Source organism: Lates calcarifer, linkage group LG11 (genome assembly GCF_001640805.2).
Source record: "Lates calcarifer isolate ASB-BC8 linkage group LG11, TLL_Latcal_v3, whole genome shotgun sequence".
NCBI classification, from domain to species: domain Eukaryota; kingdom Metazoa; phylum Chordata; class Actinopteri; family Centropomidae; genus Lates; species Lates calcarifer.
Window position 1 is genome coordinate 17,795,849 of NC_066843.1, and position 17,671 is coordinate 17,813,519.

The window sequence follows — 17,671 nt, forward strand, 5'->3', positions numbered from 1 at the left end:
ATTTAAAGTGGACTACTCTTTATCTGTGTAAAACACTTCCTGAGGGGATCTTTAACTTTTTGTGTAATATGAGAGACACACCTCCCCCATCACAAGAACCTGCCCGGGGAATGTAGGGCATCTTTCATTCAGTGGCTTCTCTATTCTAATCTACTCCTATTCTATGGTATTTTCTAATCACGCCCCCTTCTGCAAGCAGCGCTCATTGGTTTTTGTCATCCAAAGGGGAAGTGGGCTGTGCTAGTGAATTTTCAGAGGGGAGCTTCTCATACCTATTCCTGAAATGCAAGATAGCAAACATGTAGCAGTCTCCACAGGTTTGATAAATGCTAAACCACCACAGATGCTGCGCGCGAGGGGTCGACAGATATAAAAGGTAACGTAGTTATAGACCTGTCTAACGTCATCTCCATGTTACATGTTATAGTGTTATTAGCCGACCTCACATCTGGTTCAGCGGGCGATGGCAGCCACCGCATCCCAGCTGAGTGATGTAACGTCGGCTGGAGAGTTCAGGGAAAGCCGGGAGATTCTTACCCCGAGTCCACTGTTGTTTTTAAACATTTCACCTCGTTCATTAATCGCATTAGCTAGCCTACGCGTCCAATAAGTTTGGTGACTAAGTTTCTGAATATGCTTCAGAGTATCGAGTCACAGTGTTGCCAGTTGCCTAATCGTGGCCCAAATGCCCACACAGCCGAGGAGTGAATTAATAAATAACACGTGTGCGACAGTCACAATGTACAAACACTGGAAAGCAACATTTTATGAGTCCACCATATTTCAGATGTGTGCAAAGTGGGTTTTTGTTGTTGTTGTTGCCATTCTTTCCCAAATCCCATGTATCATAGAAATGGAAAACCATGGACATATTATTGTACTTGACTATACTAAATGTCTGTTTTATTTTATTGTTATCATGTATTAATTATTTCTTACGTTATATTCATTGCTCAGGCTATGGATTCCAGCCTTCCTTGTTTCCTCCTTTTCTTCTTGATTGGCTGTGTCACATGCTCTGTTGATAACCACCACCATCACAATGGCACCCGCCACTTTGATTACTGTGTGCTTGGAGCTGGGCCTGCAGGACTGCAGATGGGATATTTCCTCTCCAAGGCCAAAAGAGACTACATCATCTTGGAGAGGAACTCAGGACCGGGCAGCTTCTTTCACAAGTAAGAAACCTTGTGAAAGGATCTCATATGGTACAGTCTGTCCTCCTCCGTCTATCCTCCTGAATGACCTCTGACACATGTCTTCTCTGCTGTATTTTGTGTGTCAAGATATCCCAGGCACAGGAAGCTCATCAGCATCAACAAGATCCACACAGGAAGGCAGAACCGAGAGTTCAACCTACGCCACGACTGGAACTCGCTGCTGAGCGATAAGCCCGACCTCCTGTTCAGGCGAGTGAGCAGTGAGTTTTACCCGCCAGCCGACGCCTTCCCACTCTACCTGTCCACGTTTGTGAAGGAGCTCGGGTTGAGGGTCCGCTATGGCGTGGACATCGGAAGGATCAGGGCGGTGCAGTCAGCCACTGGCAGGAGCTACATCCTGACTGATCAACAGGCATCAGACTACACGTGCAGGTATTATACATCAAACTGAACCTGAGATGAAAACGTTTACATTTGTTTGGACTGTGGATCACATCATATTGTTCCTCTGTCCTCTCTCCCTCAGCGTCCTCCTGGTGGCTACAGGTTTGTGGGTTCCTCAGAAGGTGGAGTTTGTTGGTTCTGAGCTGGTGGAGGGTTACGAGTCCATTTCCACTAACCCAGAGGACTACAAAGACCAGGCCGTACTTATCTTGGGGAAAGGGAACTCAGCTTTTGAAACAGCCCAGAGCATCTTGGGGAGAGCAAGTCGGGTGCACATGCTCAGTTCCAGCCCTGTTCGACTGGCCTGGCAAACACATTACGTTGGAGATCTCAGGTACTGCTAAAAATGTGGTGATTTCTTCTCTTGTTTTTATTTTTCTGTCTCTATAATTTTGCTGTACATCATGTTCACCTCATCAACTGCTCTGCATCATTGTTAGCATTTTTAACATAAACTGATTCATTTTCAGAGCTGTGAATAATGAGCTACTAGACACGTACCAGCTGAAGTCCCTCGATGGGTTGGTGGAGGCACGCCTGGAGAAAATCGTCATCGCTCGACAAAAGGAGCAAGGCAGGAGGAGATCAGGTGGAAAGAAGAAAGAGAAGAAGGGACAGTTGTACTTGACTTTAAGTAAGTACGTACAAAACCAGGAAAAGAAGAACCGTTCTGCAGTGACTGGAGAAGAACTGCCAGGATATCACATCGACAACTTCCCTACACGAAACCCCTATGACCGCGTGATTCGATGTCTTGGATTCCGATTCAACTTCAGCATATTTGACAAGTATAGATTTATATAACATGGAAAACTTGTTGTATCACATCAATATCAATACATTCATGACAAATGCCCTTATCTTGTATCATATATCTATCTAGAAAAAGGCTGTTTTATATAGATAACGTTCTCATTTATTTAAAAAATAAAATTCTCCCTAGCTCTGCCTGCCCACCAAACAGTGAAAATGCAAAAGGAAGGTTGCCGGGGGTAACGGCCTGGTATGAAGGGAAGAACACCCCCGGTTTGTTTGTGCTGGGAACTGCTGCTCACTCCAGAGATTACCGCTCATCTGCTGGAGGCTTTGTCCACGGATTCCGTTACATAGGTGAAAGTTCAACACACGTTTATTATCATGTGCATCTAAAGCATGCAATGCTTGTAGAAAATATACTGCTTACTTCCATCCTGTCACAACTTTGACATCTTGATCTATGTGAATGCTGCACTGCATGTGTAACAACCTGAATGCAGACACATTAGTCTTTGACAGTCCTGTATTTAGATAAAGCAGCTCTTTTGAGCCAATGTGCTTATTCAATAACCTGTATGGAATTTTGTGCCACAGTGCGAGTTGTACATCATGTACTTGAACGTCGTTACCATGGCAACATGTGGCCATCGACAAGGCTGTTGACAACGCAGCTACAGTCCTGGATTCTGAAGCGGGTCGGCGAGGCCTCTGGGCCATACCAAATGTTCGAGGTGCTTGGGGATGTTGTACTACTTCGAGGGTAAGCAGATGTTATTTTGGTATCACCCAATCTGCCCACTGACTGAGTTATTGAATTATTTGTCTATCCATCGCTTTTGTAAGTTACATGTCTCGATCAGAGTCACAGTGGCAAGACAGAAACTGCTGTTTCGCTCAACTGCCCCTGGTGAACATAACTAAATGGATGTGGCTGCTGGCAAGGACAGATTAGATGCCCAAACCATGTTAACTGGCCTCCTTAAATGTGAATAATGTGATAGAGCAGTGGCTGGATGCAAAGGAAGGAAGGAGTCCTCAGTGAGCAGTGTAGACAAAATAAATTCAGCGTGTAATTCCCCAGTATCATTCATGAAATGTTTCATCTTCCAGACATACATTCACTACTTTACCTTCATAACAAGTGAACCACGAAAACCAGGCAATACCAGAATTAATAGATGATGTTGAATTGCAGCAACAGTTATTCATCTATTATTATAATTACTTGTATACGCATTTCATAGAAAGCTCTGTATGGGAGTAAAAACCCCAAATTATGTTGCTGGAAATTACATTACCTGGCCTTATCATCATAAATGAAACTACAGTCCTTTGCTCATGGAGTTTGGTATTTTTCCCTCTGTTTCACTCTAAGCTCTCACTGTGAATATGTGGAGGAGTTTCCGATCCAGGCCCTGCCTCAGTTCTCCTTTCTCTCGGGCCATGAGGTGTCCAACCATGGACTGATAGTTATAGTCATGCAGTATGGGAAGAAGAAGATAGACTATCTGGGACGTAACAGGGCAGAAACAGACTGGGCTAAGGCTTGGAAATCCAACTTTCTGCACCCTGTTTTATACTACTATGACAAACTTCCTACAGGTGAGTGGGAATTCTTCTACCGTTAAAAACGTGCCTCTCTGCAGTTATGACATGGAACAAACTCTGAATGAAGGCTAATGTACCTTCATGTTTTTTATCCCAGAGGAAGAAATGAAGCTCCGTCCCCATGGCTGGCCTCTGCCAAGACCAAAGGCAATTCATCACATAGTTGAAGACTTTCTCACAGAATGGGAGGGTCCCATATCTCACATTCAGCCACTGCGGCGCTTCCTGGAGCACTGTGTCCAGACTGACCTCAGGACCTTCTATGCAGGTAAAACAGCATGTTAGCAGCTGATCTGTTCCTAGCTGCATAAAATATGACTCTCACACTAATTTGTGTGTGTTTTTTTTTTTTTTACTCTTTTGTATTCAGAATAATTTTGTTCATATTCACTATATTATTAAAGGTGTAGGTCTTCCAGCCATAACAGGTACAACACAGTTATTCAGTCTGTACTGCTACACAGAAGCAGAGGACAGTAGTTACAGAAACAATAAAGATGTAACTATGTAACTGTGTAAACTTTCACATCAATTCCACTATGAAGCCAAAAACTAAAATGGTGCTTACTGCTAGTTATTTTAGCCAGACTAGCCCTGCTCTCTTTTTTTTCTAATTTATTATGTGGGATTACAAATGAAATTATCAAGATGTCTGTTCATGAAACGTAATGTTTTTAAATAACAAAAAGAGCTAAGGAAAAAGTACATTTAGCTTTAGCCAGGGATTCCAGTGGCTATCTCCCCCAGCTAGTTTTCACTTCATATAGCTCTCCATTTTTAAGATAAGATAATCCTTTATTAGTCCCACAATGGGGAAATTTACATTGTTGCAGCAGCATAAGTGATTGAAAGATAAGAAAAAGACATAAATACGAGTAGAGGTAAGATAAAAACAAGATAAGGCTATAAAAAATATACACAACAGTCTAACATGACAATGTCATAAAAATATAACAGAAGAGCAATATACACAGGACTTTATACATAGAGACAGAAAAAGAACTAAATACAGATAAAGAACATGGACATACAGAGGAAAAAGCTTAACAGTATGCAAGAGCTGCCGCAACAGGCTGCCACTCATGCGGCTGCCATCTTCACAAACTTAGCTGTCTAGTTGGCTGTGGCTCTGTGGCAGAGCTGTGGTTTGATATAAAATCCTGTTTTTTTGAGAAATTAGCAGGACTAAAACCTGCCAAAAAAGTGGACCAAGAAATTCAAGATACAGTACACTGACTGTGACTAGCAAGCTAGATGTGCTACAGTGAAAGAAAATGTCTGGTAGACATGAAAGTCTTGTGTAGCACAGAATATCTGCTACCTACACAATTAAAATCTGAGTTTATATTTTGATTCTCACTTTATAAACCTGTCCTCATGTGTAGAATATTTTTCTACTGAAACACAGCTAATTCCTGCACTAAAGATTGGGATGTGTGTGTCATTTTAGTTTTAATAGTAGCGTGGGAAGTAACATCTTGAAACTTAAATTCACACTGAATTATAATTGCAGAAAGTGAAAAATGAAACTTGTAAGCACTTTGCACTTTAGGCCAATACTGAGTGATGTCACTGACTGTAGAGCAGAGGATGCTGTGACTCATTCCTGTGTTTCATCTTTAATTTCAGAATCATGTTTCCGCTCATCCCTTACCCACCGCAAGCCACCGCTGTTCTGTCAGCAAGGATACTTGAAGCAACAGGGTGTCCCTCACAACAGTCAGCTGTGGCAGCACGTTCATGACGCTGGGTTAATGCCCACTGAGCAGGATGGAGGCACGTCAGGGGCTGACCCCGCTTTCCCCAACTACCTGGCACAAGCTGGAGCCTCCATGTCTTCAGGACTGAAACTTGACTTATGATTGTTTTACTTAAGGGTGTTAAAGCTATGCCTATGATACTGTTTAGGTCCCTCAGACTTGCTACCTCCAGCACCCATATTCATTCCCTCCACAAGACCAAATATTTTTGACAGATCAGTCCCAACCTTATTGGCCTCCCTACTTCAAAACCCTCATCACCAATTACAGATTTCTACCACTTGAATATTTCAGCCAAAGAGTGATTCGCCTTGCTTTATTTTAATAATGTTGGGTCCTGAAGAAGTACACTACTCCAGTAATTCATTAGAAAAAAATCTGAAAAATAAGTATCATTTTGTGTGTTTTCTCTCCTGGTAATCATCTCATGGCCCTGCAGACATATCATGGGCCTCTTGGGGTCCAAACCTGCAGGTTGGAAATCGCTGCTCACTGGTGAGAGGCACTTTGTCCCTTGAAAGCTCCCTTAAGTATTCCTCACAAAATATTTATATACATTCTAATGTGCCATTTTCATATCATGTAAATTTAGATTATATGGACCTATATAGGTGGAGGGTGGGTGTTACAAATGATTATGCATTTTACATGTTGTTACGTGATTAAACGCATCTTAAAGGGTGAATACAAAGTTTGTCTTTTTTTAATTCAAATAAAAGTTTCGTATTATTCGTTTACAAGATGCGCGTGCGCGGGGCAATCATTGGTGCAGCACGGGGACGATTTGATTGGCTGATTGGTTGCGTTGGTCCTATTGGACCGGAGCAAATGAACAACAGTTAATGTGATTGGTCGTTTGTGTGTTGAAGCTGTTGACTGTGCAATGGGTGTGTCTTTTACTACCTTTATGCGATGAAATGGAAAACGTGAAATAGGGGACATTTTGGTGCTGTGAGGAAAAGGCAGCCTCTACTGTTAAAATATTTTAAATTACACGGAATGGAAAGACGATAATGGGGGAGTTTCTGTGTTGACGCGCCGTGCAATGGCCCCAGGCGTTGCTGAGGCAGTAGATGCCATAATCGAAGTTGATTCCTGATATTTATGACGGCTTTATTTCCTTTTTGCTTCGGCAGGAGTTGCATGGACTGTATGTAACGAGTGTTGTGGAAACACAGCCTCCATATGTCACGGTAAAGTATGGACGGGTGGAGCCCTATTGTTGCAGCAGCGTCGGATAATGACAGATCCAGCTCCGAGGGGGAGTACATGTTGGAGCCCGGACCCGAAGATGAAGCCCGGGAGGCGGCGGACAGAGAGCAGCGGGGTAACGTGGACGACGGTGGAACAGCTGCTGTCGGGTTCGGGATAAGTGGTATCGGTGAGGGCAAAGTGTTGTTGGGTCGAGTTGGACAGAGAGACGACAAAGAGCTCAGGTACTTGCACTTGTTGTGGGAGCCGGGGCGAACGGAGCTTGGTGGTGCGGGCGGTGTGGCGAGCAAACTGGGGAAGATGACGGGAAGCAGGGCCAGGCGACACCACAGAGCCGTGCGGAATCTGGGTCCTATTGGTAAAGATATTTACGGTAAGGGACAGTTAGTTGTCTGTTAATTTGAAAAATAAACAAGTTTTGAGTATATGTTTATGTGTCTGTGTATGTCCAGAGAGCAACTTGTTATATTTGTAAGTTAAGCTACAAAATACAAGCTACGTTAATTAGAGTAATATTCAGACTCCGTGTCAGTATTGCTAATGTGAAGATATTTTATGTTAGCATGCTCTTTAACTCAATTTGAAAGCTAGGCTCGATAACCTTACCAAACAGCTAAAGATAATAACTAAATTGTATCACAACATTTAAGTCATATTATGATAAAGTCATGATAGATATCAAGTTTAATTTCGTCTCTTTATATCAGGGTCATGTTTATTTGCTATTCAAGCACAATGTTACACTGTACAACAGTACACAGTTATAATATAAACAAACACACTCCTCAGTGTAAAGCCAGTTTCCCTCTAAATCCTGATTTTGTTTCTGTGATGCCATGCAATTTGACCCCAGTCATCCAGTCATAGAGCAATATTTACATAGCTCCCACTTTGAATGTCTTATCTCCACAGCTGTGAAAAGACTGAGGGAAGCAGCGAACAGCAATGATATCGACACAGGTATGAGCAGTGATGTGATGCCACCAAACTCCATTCAAGCAGTGCAAGAGAAAGCTGGGGGGGGGTTGCTAATAAAGTTGTGTTTCTTCAGTTCGAAAGCTCCTGCAAGATGACATAGACCCCTGTGCAGCAGATGACAAGGGAAGGACGGCTCTTCATTTTTCTTCCTGCAATGGCAATGAGAGCATTGGTAGGCTGATGACAGCACATATATCCTATCCTGCTGTAGTGTCCTTTAACGATACACTGTACACTGCTGTTATATAACTTACCCTATAGCTGCAACCACAAAAAATAAGAGTAATCACCAGGAATGAATAAACATAACATTGATAAATGTATCAATTTATTTATCAAGCCTTCTTTTTCTTTTTTCAAAAATCCTTCTTATATTTGTAGTGCAGTTGTTGCTAAGCCACGGCGCTGACCCAAACCAGCGAGACAGTCTGGGAAATACCCCCCTCCATCTGGGTAAGAGCTAACAATCACCATGACCGGTTAAACCTGCAGCACTGCAGTCTAAAAAGTCTCTGATTGTGGTTTCACTCTGACACACAACTGTGCATCTGATTTAGGCCCACAATTGTTAAAATGAACAGAATAACATAAAGCAAAAATCATAGCAATGTTTATGCACGCAACAAGTAGTTTAAAACAGCTTTGTTAATGTGTGTTGTGCCCATCTCAAACTGTGTTTCTGCAGCGGCCTGTACCAACCATGTGCCTGTAATCACCACATTGCTGAGAGGAGGTGAGACCACTGTTGACGTGATGAATTCTTTGTGTATATTGTGCATATTGCCCAGTTTCCTATTAAGGGAAAGCTCTTTACAAGTTAGCTGAAAATATATGGGAATAAAATCAACTTTTCTACCACTTTATAATAAGAGACAGTTTTCAGTTTTCAGTATCTGTGGCCATGAAGGAGCATGTGTAAGGTATAATGCATAAAGTATGGTGGTTCTTTGTTGTTTTCCCGCATTTCTTGTAATGGATTATCTGACCGAAAATATATCATTACAGTTATTAACTTTTTATTTGGACTGAAATGCTCTTCCCAAAGATTCATGTTTGATATGTTTTTTGTATGTTTTTTTTTTTTTTCAATTACTCAAGCTGGCCAGACACTTTCTTGTATGTGTATACATTTAGAACAGTAATTATATCTGAGCCCCAGTACATGTGTGTGTAACAGTTTCAACACACAACCTCCAGCCAGTCAGACACGACAATTCACACAAATTGAATAAATAAGTAACACAGGTAAGGGGACATTTTATAAGTAAAATAATGTACTCTCAAGTGTTCTAGTAGAGCTGAAGACAGCCACAGTGCTTCACAGATAAATTGCATGCAGTATACCATGGCCATTCACTAAATATATTATTATTACTACTTATTACTAATATCAGTTTTTTTATTTAAAGGCACCTTGTGGATTTGTGTTTATCCTTGACGTCTAACAAATGTGTGGAGTGCATTTCCATGTTTGTGAAGTGTTGAAATTGTGCAGTGTTTACTGTCATGTTGTTGGCATGCAGTGTTTTTCTTCTTTCACTTGCATGTTGCTGTGTATCTTTTTGTATCTTGTCAGTGTCAAGCAGTGGAATAGTGCGAAATCAGCTGCAGAAATGTGTATTGTCAGTTGTGTACTAAATACGAACAAAAAGGGACTCACAAAAACTCCACATGGTGCCTTTAACTGTAAGCTATTTTAACAATTAGTGAGTTTAACCATCAATAAAATGCAAAAACAAATGTATTGTTGCATCAGTGAATACAGGCTACCAGGGAGCTGATTGAGAATGGTGACTGAACTGTCCACCAGTAATATATTTTTAATATCCCAGTTAATTGACAGAAACAAATATTTTCTGTGTCCCTAGTAAAATCAGTCATTCTTTGCTGCTTGTGTCTGTGCCTGTGTGTTGGCCCCTCACAACAAACAAAGTGATTTTAATCTAAAGTCATGTATATAACATATAACCATGTTGAAACATAAGCATGTGTAATGGAGACATTTGTGTTCTTATTGTTTCTGTAAAGGAGCACGTGTGGACGCCCTCGACCGAGCAGGCAGGACACCGCTGCATCTAGCACGCTCCAAGCTCAACATTCTGCAGGAGGGAGATTCTCGCAGCTTAGAGACTCTGAGAGGAGAAGTCACACAGGTAAAGAACGCAGTAAGCCTAAAGAATCACAGCTTCATTCTTTGGTACAGTTATAGCATGATGGTTTCTATATAACTCTCCTTTATAGATTATTCAAATGCTGAGGGAATACCTGAACTTAATGGGCCAGAGTGAAGCTAAAGAGAGGCTGGAACACATTTCGACACAGCTGGAGCACACATGCACCAAAGAGCAGGTGAGACCTACATTCTCAGATTCACGTGCATAGAAACCAAGATTTACGGTGTAATTGAACTGTTCTTCAATTTGCAGGTATTTATGATTTACTCTGCATTTGTTTTTTACAAACTCGTACATGCTTGCTTGTTTTATTTTCTCCAGGTGGATGAGGTGACGGATTTATTGGCCAGTTTTACATCACTCAGTCTACAGAAACAGAATTTGGGCGATAGGTAGAAGATAAAGTGTATAGAGAGTTTAAGTCCTGCTCCTTTTCAAGCAAGCCTGTGCTCCACTAGCCAGACAAGCAAACCTGAACCATGACGCTGTGGTTTTCTGTCTTTATTCCAAACAAAATATTTATCTACAATACTACTGTAGTGGACAGTAACATTTGAACACCTCGTCATTTTAACCAAGGTAACACTGATTGTTTTACTAGTGTTTAGTGTTTGTGCCTGTGGCAAAGACTAATATGCTAACAATGCTAACAAAACTATTCTTATCTTGGTTAAATTGAAAAGATGCTCAAATTCCAGTGGTCAGTGTGGTGGTGTAGTAGTGCTTATCTACTACACCACAGCCTATGAACAGAAATAGAGAGTCACGCATTGACTTTTCAGAAGAAAGATAAAAGAAACCCCTAAGGGAAACATATACTGAGAACAGGAAGCTAGTGGAACAGAAGCTAACCCAGAAGTGCAGTGGGACCTGGGCTCTCTATTTTGTGTGTGTGTGTGTGTGAGTGAGTGAGTGAGTGAGTCACAGTCTGTGCGCTGACATGTTCTCTTGTTGCCTGCCATTGTTAGCCAAGCTCTATGGTCATTATGAGATGTATTTCTCATGAAATGATTTAACGGTTTTCACTGTTGTAAATTTGGATTTCTTATGTTTGGCATCTTTGGATCACAATGCCTTTTCTCTTGTATTGCATGCTGTGTTTGTGTGTGAACTGTATTGCAAAAATTGATTTGGCTGTTGTCAGATATGGATATATGTGAATCAATAAATCAATATATTTGGCTATATTTGTGAAATATTGTTTTTCTTACAATGTGATGAAGACTGGCACATATATTTGTACTTCTGGTGTATTATACTTATTTCAATATCAACATTTCAAATGAGAGCGCCCTTAGTAGTTGTGATTGTGAATAGTAGGATACATTGTATTACAGCTTTAGCGAATGTGTTTCTACTTTCCCCCACGCTTATTGGCTGCATTACTCATGCCCCTCCCCTACACGGACACGTATTGTGTTGCCGATAATAAAGATGGCGACCGGACCCGCGTAAATTGGAGATCTCACAGAGGTAGTAAAATTTAATAAACACATTACTTCTTCACATCCCGGTGTTTGTAAACTACACATTCTACAGTCTCAGAAAAGATGGGGACATGAGTTGAGTTAAATGCATGTCTATCACAGTGTTTTTGTCCACTTGAAGCGACCGAGGCCTAGCTGCGGGAGAAAGCCTCGGTCTTTCCTTAGCCGTTCTTACCGACTAGCTGTAGATTCAGTCGGCGGCACCGATTCGAGTGCTGGAACCGTTTGGAATGGGAAGCTAAGGAGTCAAAGTGAATGGAGAGGGGGTGTGTTTGTGTATCTTTACAAAAGTAGGCGGGAATTTATTTAGGTATAATTTTTGTACTCTTTTGTGGGTGATAGACCCAATCATTATTGTAATATTACGCAAATTGTATTTTCCACAAGTAGCGGCTAATCACTGACCATTTGTCCACTTTTGACTGTGCCCAGGTTACCTGCAGCTCCAGTGCTGCTTGGACCGCTCAGTGTACTACTAACCAGGAATAGTTGCAGCAATCAAATACCAATTTAGGTGCAGTTACCTTTGTTGATGTCTAGCTCACGTTACAAGATGCCAAAAAAAAAAACAAAAACAAAACACACACACAAAGAATACAAACGGTTCTCATTCCTTTTTGACCAGATAAAATACCATTATTTCCACTATGCCAGTATTCAACACCTTGATGTGTTTTTTTTTTCTCTGTGTTACCCTAACAGGTCATTATCCTGCCTTCATGTTGTCAGTGACATCCTGTGACAAGTAAACGTGTTTTTAAAGGAGGAACCATGGCTTTTGAGGAGATCAAGAGTAAAGGAGGAATGGGTAATGCCTACATGTAATATAGTTTTACAGTGTTCCTTCTGTATTGGCTTATTAAATATATGCAATTTTATACTGTCAGAAATACAATAATAAGTAGTGATAAAACTGCATGAACTGTGGCTGCTGCCCCATTTATTTGAATGCTAGTGTGCACAAGAACATGTCAGAGGATGTAACATCACATAGGTTGTTAAATATAACATACAGATTTCTTATGTTTTAGATGTGGGGATGGAAGGGGAGAGGGGCCTTGTAGCTGGCCGTAGCCAGAGAGAGAAGAGGAGGTCATACAAGGATCTGCTAAGGGAGGAGGAAGAGATTGCTGCTCAGGTCCGAAAGTCCTCCAAGAAACGCCCCAAGGTAAGTTGTCTCTGTACAATAACTTGACCTCATAGTTTAATATCACACAGGGCATTTGTGCAATTACAGTGCTAATAGACATTTCGGTATTTTTAAGGACGTGACGTGAATTGGGTCAGTAGGAAGTAATTGTGTGTCATTTCCAATCAGGATTCAGAACTTTTCATGCTGGGAGGGGACTCACACAAAAAGAAAAAGAAACATAGTGATGACTACTATTACAGAGGTGAGATGTTTATATATTGTAATAGTCTTTTAATTCACAAAACCTGACTCTAACTGCACTTTTTTAAATTGTCCTTTCTCTTCCCTGCATCAGACCACGATGGTTCAGGCCCTCCTCCACACAAGAAAAAGCACAAATCTGCAGACCGCTCCCCACCCCTGTCCTCCCCTTCATCCTCCCATCCGACAGATACAGCAATGGGCCTTCTGCAGGCTATCACCTCTCCCCTGGCCACAGGTTCGGACCCCAGCCCCCACTTACACAAGAAACCCTCCTACCCCTCCTTCTCCACACACTCCTCCAAGGACCGTAAACGTGAGAGCAGCAGCGGCGGTGGAAGCAAAGGGGGCCCCTCCTTCTCTCACTCCCGCCCCGTGTCTTCCTCATCATCCTCATCCAAGAAGCACTCCTCCTCTTCCTCAAAGTCGTCTCTGTTTCACGGCGGAGCTCCCAAAGAGGAGCCTCTGACATTACGTGAGGCAGATGGACTGAAGATGAAGCTCATCATGTCACCAGAGAAAGAGGAAGGAGAGAGCTTCCCATTCACACCACACTCATCCAAAGGAAGTACGAAGAAAGAGAAGGATAGAGACAGAATGCAGCTCTCAAAGTTACCCAAGAAGAAGCTACAGCAGAGTCGAGAGCCACTTCCTGTAGTGGGGAAAGAGGTGGAGGTGGAAGGTAAGAAAACCCTAAATGATGCTCTCTCTGTAACACCTGGGTTTCTGGACACCTTTCCACTGGCAGTAATTGATACTTAGAACTTTGTGTTTTGTTTTGTTTATTAATGTATGCTCTGTGTGGCTCTGCTCTTTGTTAAACAGGTCATTATGGAGGTGGCATGGGAGATGATAGTTCTTCATCTGGGGGTGAACTGGAGGCAGGAGAGCTAGTTATAGATGATTCATACACACACCTGTCAAAAAAGAAGAAGAAGAGCAAGAAAAGCAAGAAGAAAAAGGACAAGGAGAAAGACAGAGACAAGGATAAAAGTGGGAAAGACAAGAAGCACAGCAAAGGATTTGGAGGTGAGAAAAAAGGTGTGTCAAATGCAACAGGACCTATGAACCAAGTCTCTTGTCTGTCCAGCTTTAGATACGTAGATGTAAAGTGAGGGACAGAGCATACATCTTATATGACTAACGAGGAAAATCCCTGCTCAAGAGTCAGATTCCACTGACTGTAATCGTAGTGCAGAGGTAATGGGCAGAGTGCAGACAGTGCAAGTGGCCTCCACTGTTACTTGCTGTGACTGGGCCTAACAAACTAGATGGAAAGTAATTTTACTATGTTTACAATAGTAACTGTACTTAACTAATTCAGCTCTAATAATGGTATTTCAGGGACATTTGATGAACATTATGATAATATTGTTTACTGTGATATTTTTGGCCACGATAAATATAGCCTAAAAATTTGATAGCAGCACGTCACTGGAAAAAAAGCTTGAGAATTCCAAGTTTTACTGTGTTGTTTGCTTTTTCTGAGTCAAACCTAATTCAATAATGTGAAGCATCTGGTCTTTGTATGACTTTCTTCAGACTCCTCAAGGGGCCACAGCCACTCCCATCCCACTGTCACACACAGTGCTGTTGGTCCTATGTATGCCATGGGCACACCCATCCCTCCACACCATCACCAAGGCAGTGATGGAATGACAGAGAAGAAGAAGAAGAAAGAGGAGAAAGATCGGGAAAAGCATGAGAAAGATAAAGATAAGGTAAAATCGTGTTCAGTCATATTTCCTTCAGGGTTGATAGTTGATGTTCCAAAGTATAGAAAGTAGAGAATTTCACCAGAAATGTCAAGTAAATATTGAGTTGCTGGCATAAACATCAACAGCTCTCATGAGACCAACATCTTTCAACCTCACCCCATATTTCTGTTGTGCTTAGTTTTTTCTCACATTATTCATTTCTTTTTCCTCATTTAGCCCAAGAAGAAGAACACAACAGCATATCAGGTGTTTTGTAAGGAGTATAGGGTCAACATAAATGCAGAACAGCCTGGACTAGGTGGGTAAAATATAGTTGTACAGTATAACTCTCTTGTATTACATCAACACATTGACATTACTAAAAAAAAAAAAACAATTTTAAACAACATGTTTGCATGTCTGATATGCAGTGTTTGGTGAGCTAAGCAAAAAGTTGGCAGAGGTGTGGAAGGCGATGCCAGAAAAAGACAAACTAGTAAGTTTTTTTGTAATTGATATCAAAAAATATGTGGCAATGTATCCAGTGAAATGGAATATCATTTATTTTATATATATTATATATATATATGTTGTGCTTGCAGTTGTGGTTGTGCAGTAAACATGTGCTTTCCGTGTGTTCTTCTGTACAGGTCTGGAGGCAGAAAGCTCAATATCTGCAGCACAAACAGAACAAAGCTGAGGCCACAACAATCAAACACAAGAACTCCAGTGAGACCAAAAGCAAAGGTATTTTTATCCCTTTAAAATTTTAAAGAGATGAATAACATTTTGTCATCCCAGTATTCTCAACTCTGTCCTTTCACCGTTGGATCTCATTACTGTTGTCTTTGAATTGTATTTTATCATAAAAGTTGTAGGAACAGGAACAGGGATGGTGTCGCCGAACAGAGCTCCCAGCACTGTGTCCCTGTCGCCTGCTCGAGTTCCCGATGTTGATCCCATTGATGCAGCAGCTCACCTGCAGCTACTAGGAGAGTCCCTGTCCCTGATTGGGCATCGACTACAAGAAACAGAGGTAAGTTGCATGCATGTACACATTTGCAGACCAAATGAAGATGACAGAACAGATTAGTAAACGAGTAAATATCTAAAATAGACCTAATTTTAAAAAGAATCTTATTTATGTGCCACATTTTCGATTTTAAGCAGTTGAATAAGTGTCATGTGACTGATGTTTCTGTGTGTTAGGGGATGGTTGCTGTGTCCGGGAGTCTGTCTGTACTTCTGGACTCCATCTTGTGTGCACTGGGGCCACTGACCTGTCTTACAGCACAGATACCACAGTTAAACGGATGTCCACGAAACGTCCTGGTATAGTATTGACATTTGTGAATATTGTACATATAGAATTACTTTGGGTGTTTTCAGCCTCTTAACATTTTCACATTCTAACAAAGTTCTCTCTTTTCATATCAGTCAAATACATTGGACAACATCGCTTACATCATGCCTGGACTGTGAGTAAAGGATGATAATCAGTCTGGAGTGGTTTGTCATCATAAGTCAGCAGATTTGACTGGAATGGGTCCAGTGCAGGAGTGACCCTTGGACTTTAATTTAAGCCACTGCCTGGCATCTGAAGACTTGGATATTTCTAGTGTCAACGTGTTTTTAAAGTGTATTTTTTTAAAGAAAACCTCATTCTCTTTCATTTTCTAATTGTCATATTTTTTAAATGAAACATTTTACTGAACACGCTAATCTTTCTTGGCATGTCAGCTTAGTTTTACTGTTACTGTATAGTGTGCTGTTGTATGAATGAGTATGTCTGTATGGATTCTACTGAATGTGCGTGCATTTGTTTCGCTGTAAAGTGGGTTTGACTGTCAGTTTGACTGTTGAGTGTCCTGTACATGTCTGCATATTGGATTTTTTACTGAAATGTACAGGAACATTTAAGTCATTCTCATCATCAACATAACGTAATATATTTGACACCTGCTTATTTTTTGTTTTACCATGTAAAAGTACTGTCATGCCTTACTGTTTTATAGATTTGATATTTTACTGTGCATACAGCATTTAGATTTTACTGTACTGTAGAATTTCAGAAGTGATAGAAAACATCCTTAGGTGCAACCTTGTTGTAATCAAGAGCTGTTCAAGCTAATTCACTGTCAGAGCTTCAAATTTAACAAACTGGCAACATTAAAATATGATCTGTTCGGCTTTATGCAGCTTCTGCTATTGTATTTGCTACACTGTGGGGTTAAGGGATGGTAAAGATGAATCAATTTGATCCACACTGAAATATTTTAACAACCCTCCAGCTGGACTGTCCTTAAATTTTGTTGTACAGACGTTCAGAGAAAGATGTCCACTAACTTTGGTCATCTCTCTTTTCTCCTGTCGGCATCAAGACGTTTGATCTTAGTTTGTTGGTGAAATGTCTGGAGGACTTTTAGATGGCAGCCATGGACTTTGGTACAAACATTCATGTTCCTCCCACAGGATGAGTTCTAATAATATTTCAGCCCTATCTGTGCCCTGTGTTTGATGCCTGTCAGCAAATACTAGCATGCTAACACACTAAACTAAGATGTTGAACATAAACAATTAAGCTGTTTAAAATCAGCATGTTAGCGTTGCTGTTGTGAGTATGTTAGCATGCTGATGTTAACTTTTCTAGCTCCAAAAGTACCACTATGCTAACAGCTGATAACATGGCTGTAGACTCCACTTATTATCTAGATAGATAGATAGAAAATAGTTGTTTTGCATTTTAACTTCATTAAATGATGATCGGGCTAGTTAACACAGGAAAACAATAAAGTACCATCCTTGACTATGTATTGAAATATACTAAAGAAGAAAAGGTGAACACTTTTTATTAGGATTTATAAAAAAAAAACAAACTTAAGCCTCGAAATAGTGACAGGTCGCTCAGCCATCTTCATATCCACCCACACACTAACAGTATTACTGGACTGAAGTGATAAGGAGGCTATTCTCATTTTACAGCAGTCCCCAGCCCCCGGGGT

General features: G+C 41.1%; 3 protein-coding genes across 5 annotated transcripts; all 3 read left to right on the plus strand.

Annotated features, from left to right (window-relative positions):
* Positions 1-222: 222 nt before the first annotated feature.
* foxred2 (FAD-dependent oxidoreductase domain containing 2) lies at positions 223-6,419 on the plus strand. Its single transcript, XM_018698633.2, has 10 exons — positions 223-376; positions 958-1,178; positions 1,287-1,592; positions 1,687-1,938; positions 2,075-2,392; positions 2,548-2,714; positions 2,955-3,120; positions 3,736-3,962; positions 4,066-4,236; positions 5,598-6,419. The coding sequence occupies exons 2-10, from the start codon at positions 961-963 to the stop codon at positions 5,828-5,830; spliced, it is 2,058 nt and encodes a 685-aa protein (XP_018554149.1). The 5' UTR covers positions 223-376; positions 958-960; the 3' UTR covers positions 5,831-6,419.
* Positions 6,420-6,623: 204 nt separating this feature from the next.
* Positions 6,624-11,279, plus strand: ankrd54 (ankyrin repeat domain 54). Its single transcript, XM_018698637.2, has 8 exons — positions 6,624-7,313; positions 7,853-7,900; positions 7,992-8,090; positions 8,300-8,371; positions 8,604-8,651; positions 9,947-10,071; positions 10,160-10,267; positions 10,414-11,279. The coding sequence occupies exons 1-8, from the start codon at positions 6,929-6,931 to the stop codon at positions 10,486-10,488; spliced, it is 960 nt and encodes a 319-aa protein (XP_018554153.1). The 5' UTR covers positions 6,624-6,928; the 3' UTR covers positions 10,489-11,279.
* Positions 11,280-11,469: 190 nt separating this feature from the next.
* Positions 11,470-16,863, plus strand: hmgxb4a (HMG box domain containing 4a). Of its 3 annotated transcripts, XM_018698635.2 has the most exons (14): positions 11,498-11,565; positions 12,012-12,093; positions 12,282-12,387; positions 12,611-12,747; positions 12,898-12,973; positions 13,067-13,654; positions 13,798-14,013; positions 14,515-14,693; positions 14,907-14,988; positions 15,101-15,165; positions 15,320-15,416; positions 15,542-15,705; positions 15,879-16,001; positions 16,107-16,863. In XM_018698635.2, exons 3-14 carry the CDS (start codon positions 12,351-12,353, stop codon positions 16,149-16,151), a joined length of 1,809 nt encoding a protein of 602 aa, XP_018554151.1. In that variant the 5' UTR covers positions 11,498-11,565; positions 12,012-12,093; positions 12,282-12,350; the 3' UTR covers positions 16,152-16,863. The 3 variants fall into 3 exon arrangements, with proteins under 3 accessions (XP_018554150.1, XP_018554152.1, XP_018554151.1); XM_018698634.2 differs by lacking the exon at positions 12,012-12,093 and having other exon boundaries at positions 11,470-11,565; XM_018698636.2 differs by lacking the exon at positions 12,012-12,093 and having other exon boundaries at positions 11,470-11,565; positions 13,798-14,001.
* The last annotated feature ends 808 nt before the right edge of the window (positions 16,864-17,671 follow it).

What these genes read in the sequence shown, in the direction of transcription:
- hmgxb4a (XM_018698634.2), top strand. Translation starts at nt 12,351, where the DNA reads ATGGCTTTTGAGGAGATCAAGAGTAAAGGAGGAATGG. An exon ending in ATGAGAAAGATAAAGATAAG is followed by an intron (nt 14,694 to 14,906) that starts GTAAAATCGTGT and finishes TTCCTCATTTAG; the next exon opens with CCCAAGAAGAAGAACACAAC. An exon ending in ATCGACTACAAGAAACAGAG is followed by an intron (nt 15,706 to 15,878) that starts GTAAGTTGCATG and finishes TCTGTGTGTTAG; the next exon opens with GGGATGGTTGCTGTGTCCGG.
- ankrd54 (XM_018698637.2), top strand. Translation starts at nt 6,929, where the DNA reads ATGGACGGGTGGAGCCCTATTGTTGCAGCAGCGTCGGATAATGACAGA. An exon ending in TATTGGTAAAGATATTTACG is followed by an intron (nt 7,314 to 7,852) that starts GTAAGGGACAGT and finishes TTATCTCCACAG; the next exon opens with CTGTGAAAAGACTGAGGGAA. An exon ending in AAATACCCCCCTCCATCTGG is followed by an intron (nt 8,372 to 8,603) that starts GTAAGAGCTAAC and finishes GTGTTTCTGCAG; the next exon opens with CGGCCTGTACCAACCATGTG.
- foxred2 (XM_018698633.2), top strand. Translation starts at nt 961, where the DNA reads ATGGATTCCAGCCTTCCTTGTTTCCTCCTTTTCTTCTTGATTGGCTGT. An exon ending in GCATCAGACTACACGTGCAG is followed by an intron (nt 1,593 to 1,686) that starts GTATTATACATC and finishes TCTCTCCCTCAG; the next exon opens with CGTCCTCCTGGTGGCTACAG. An exon ending in CCTCAGGACCTTCTATGCAG is followed by an intron (nt 4,237 to 5,597) that starts GTAAAACAGCAT and finishes CTTTAATTTCAG; the next exon opens with AATCATGTTTCCGCTCATCC.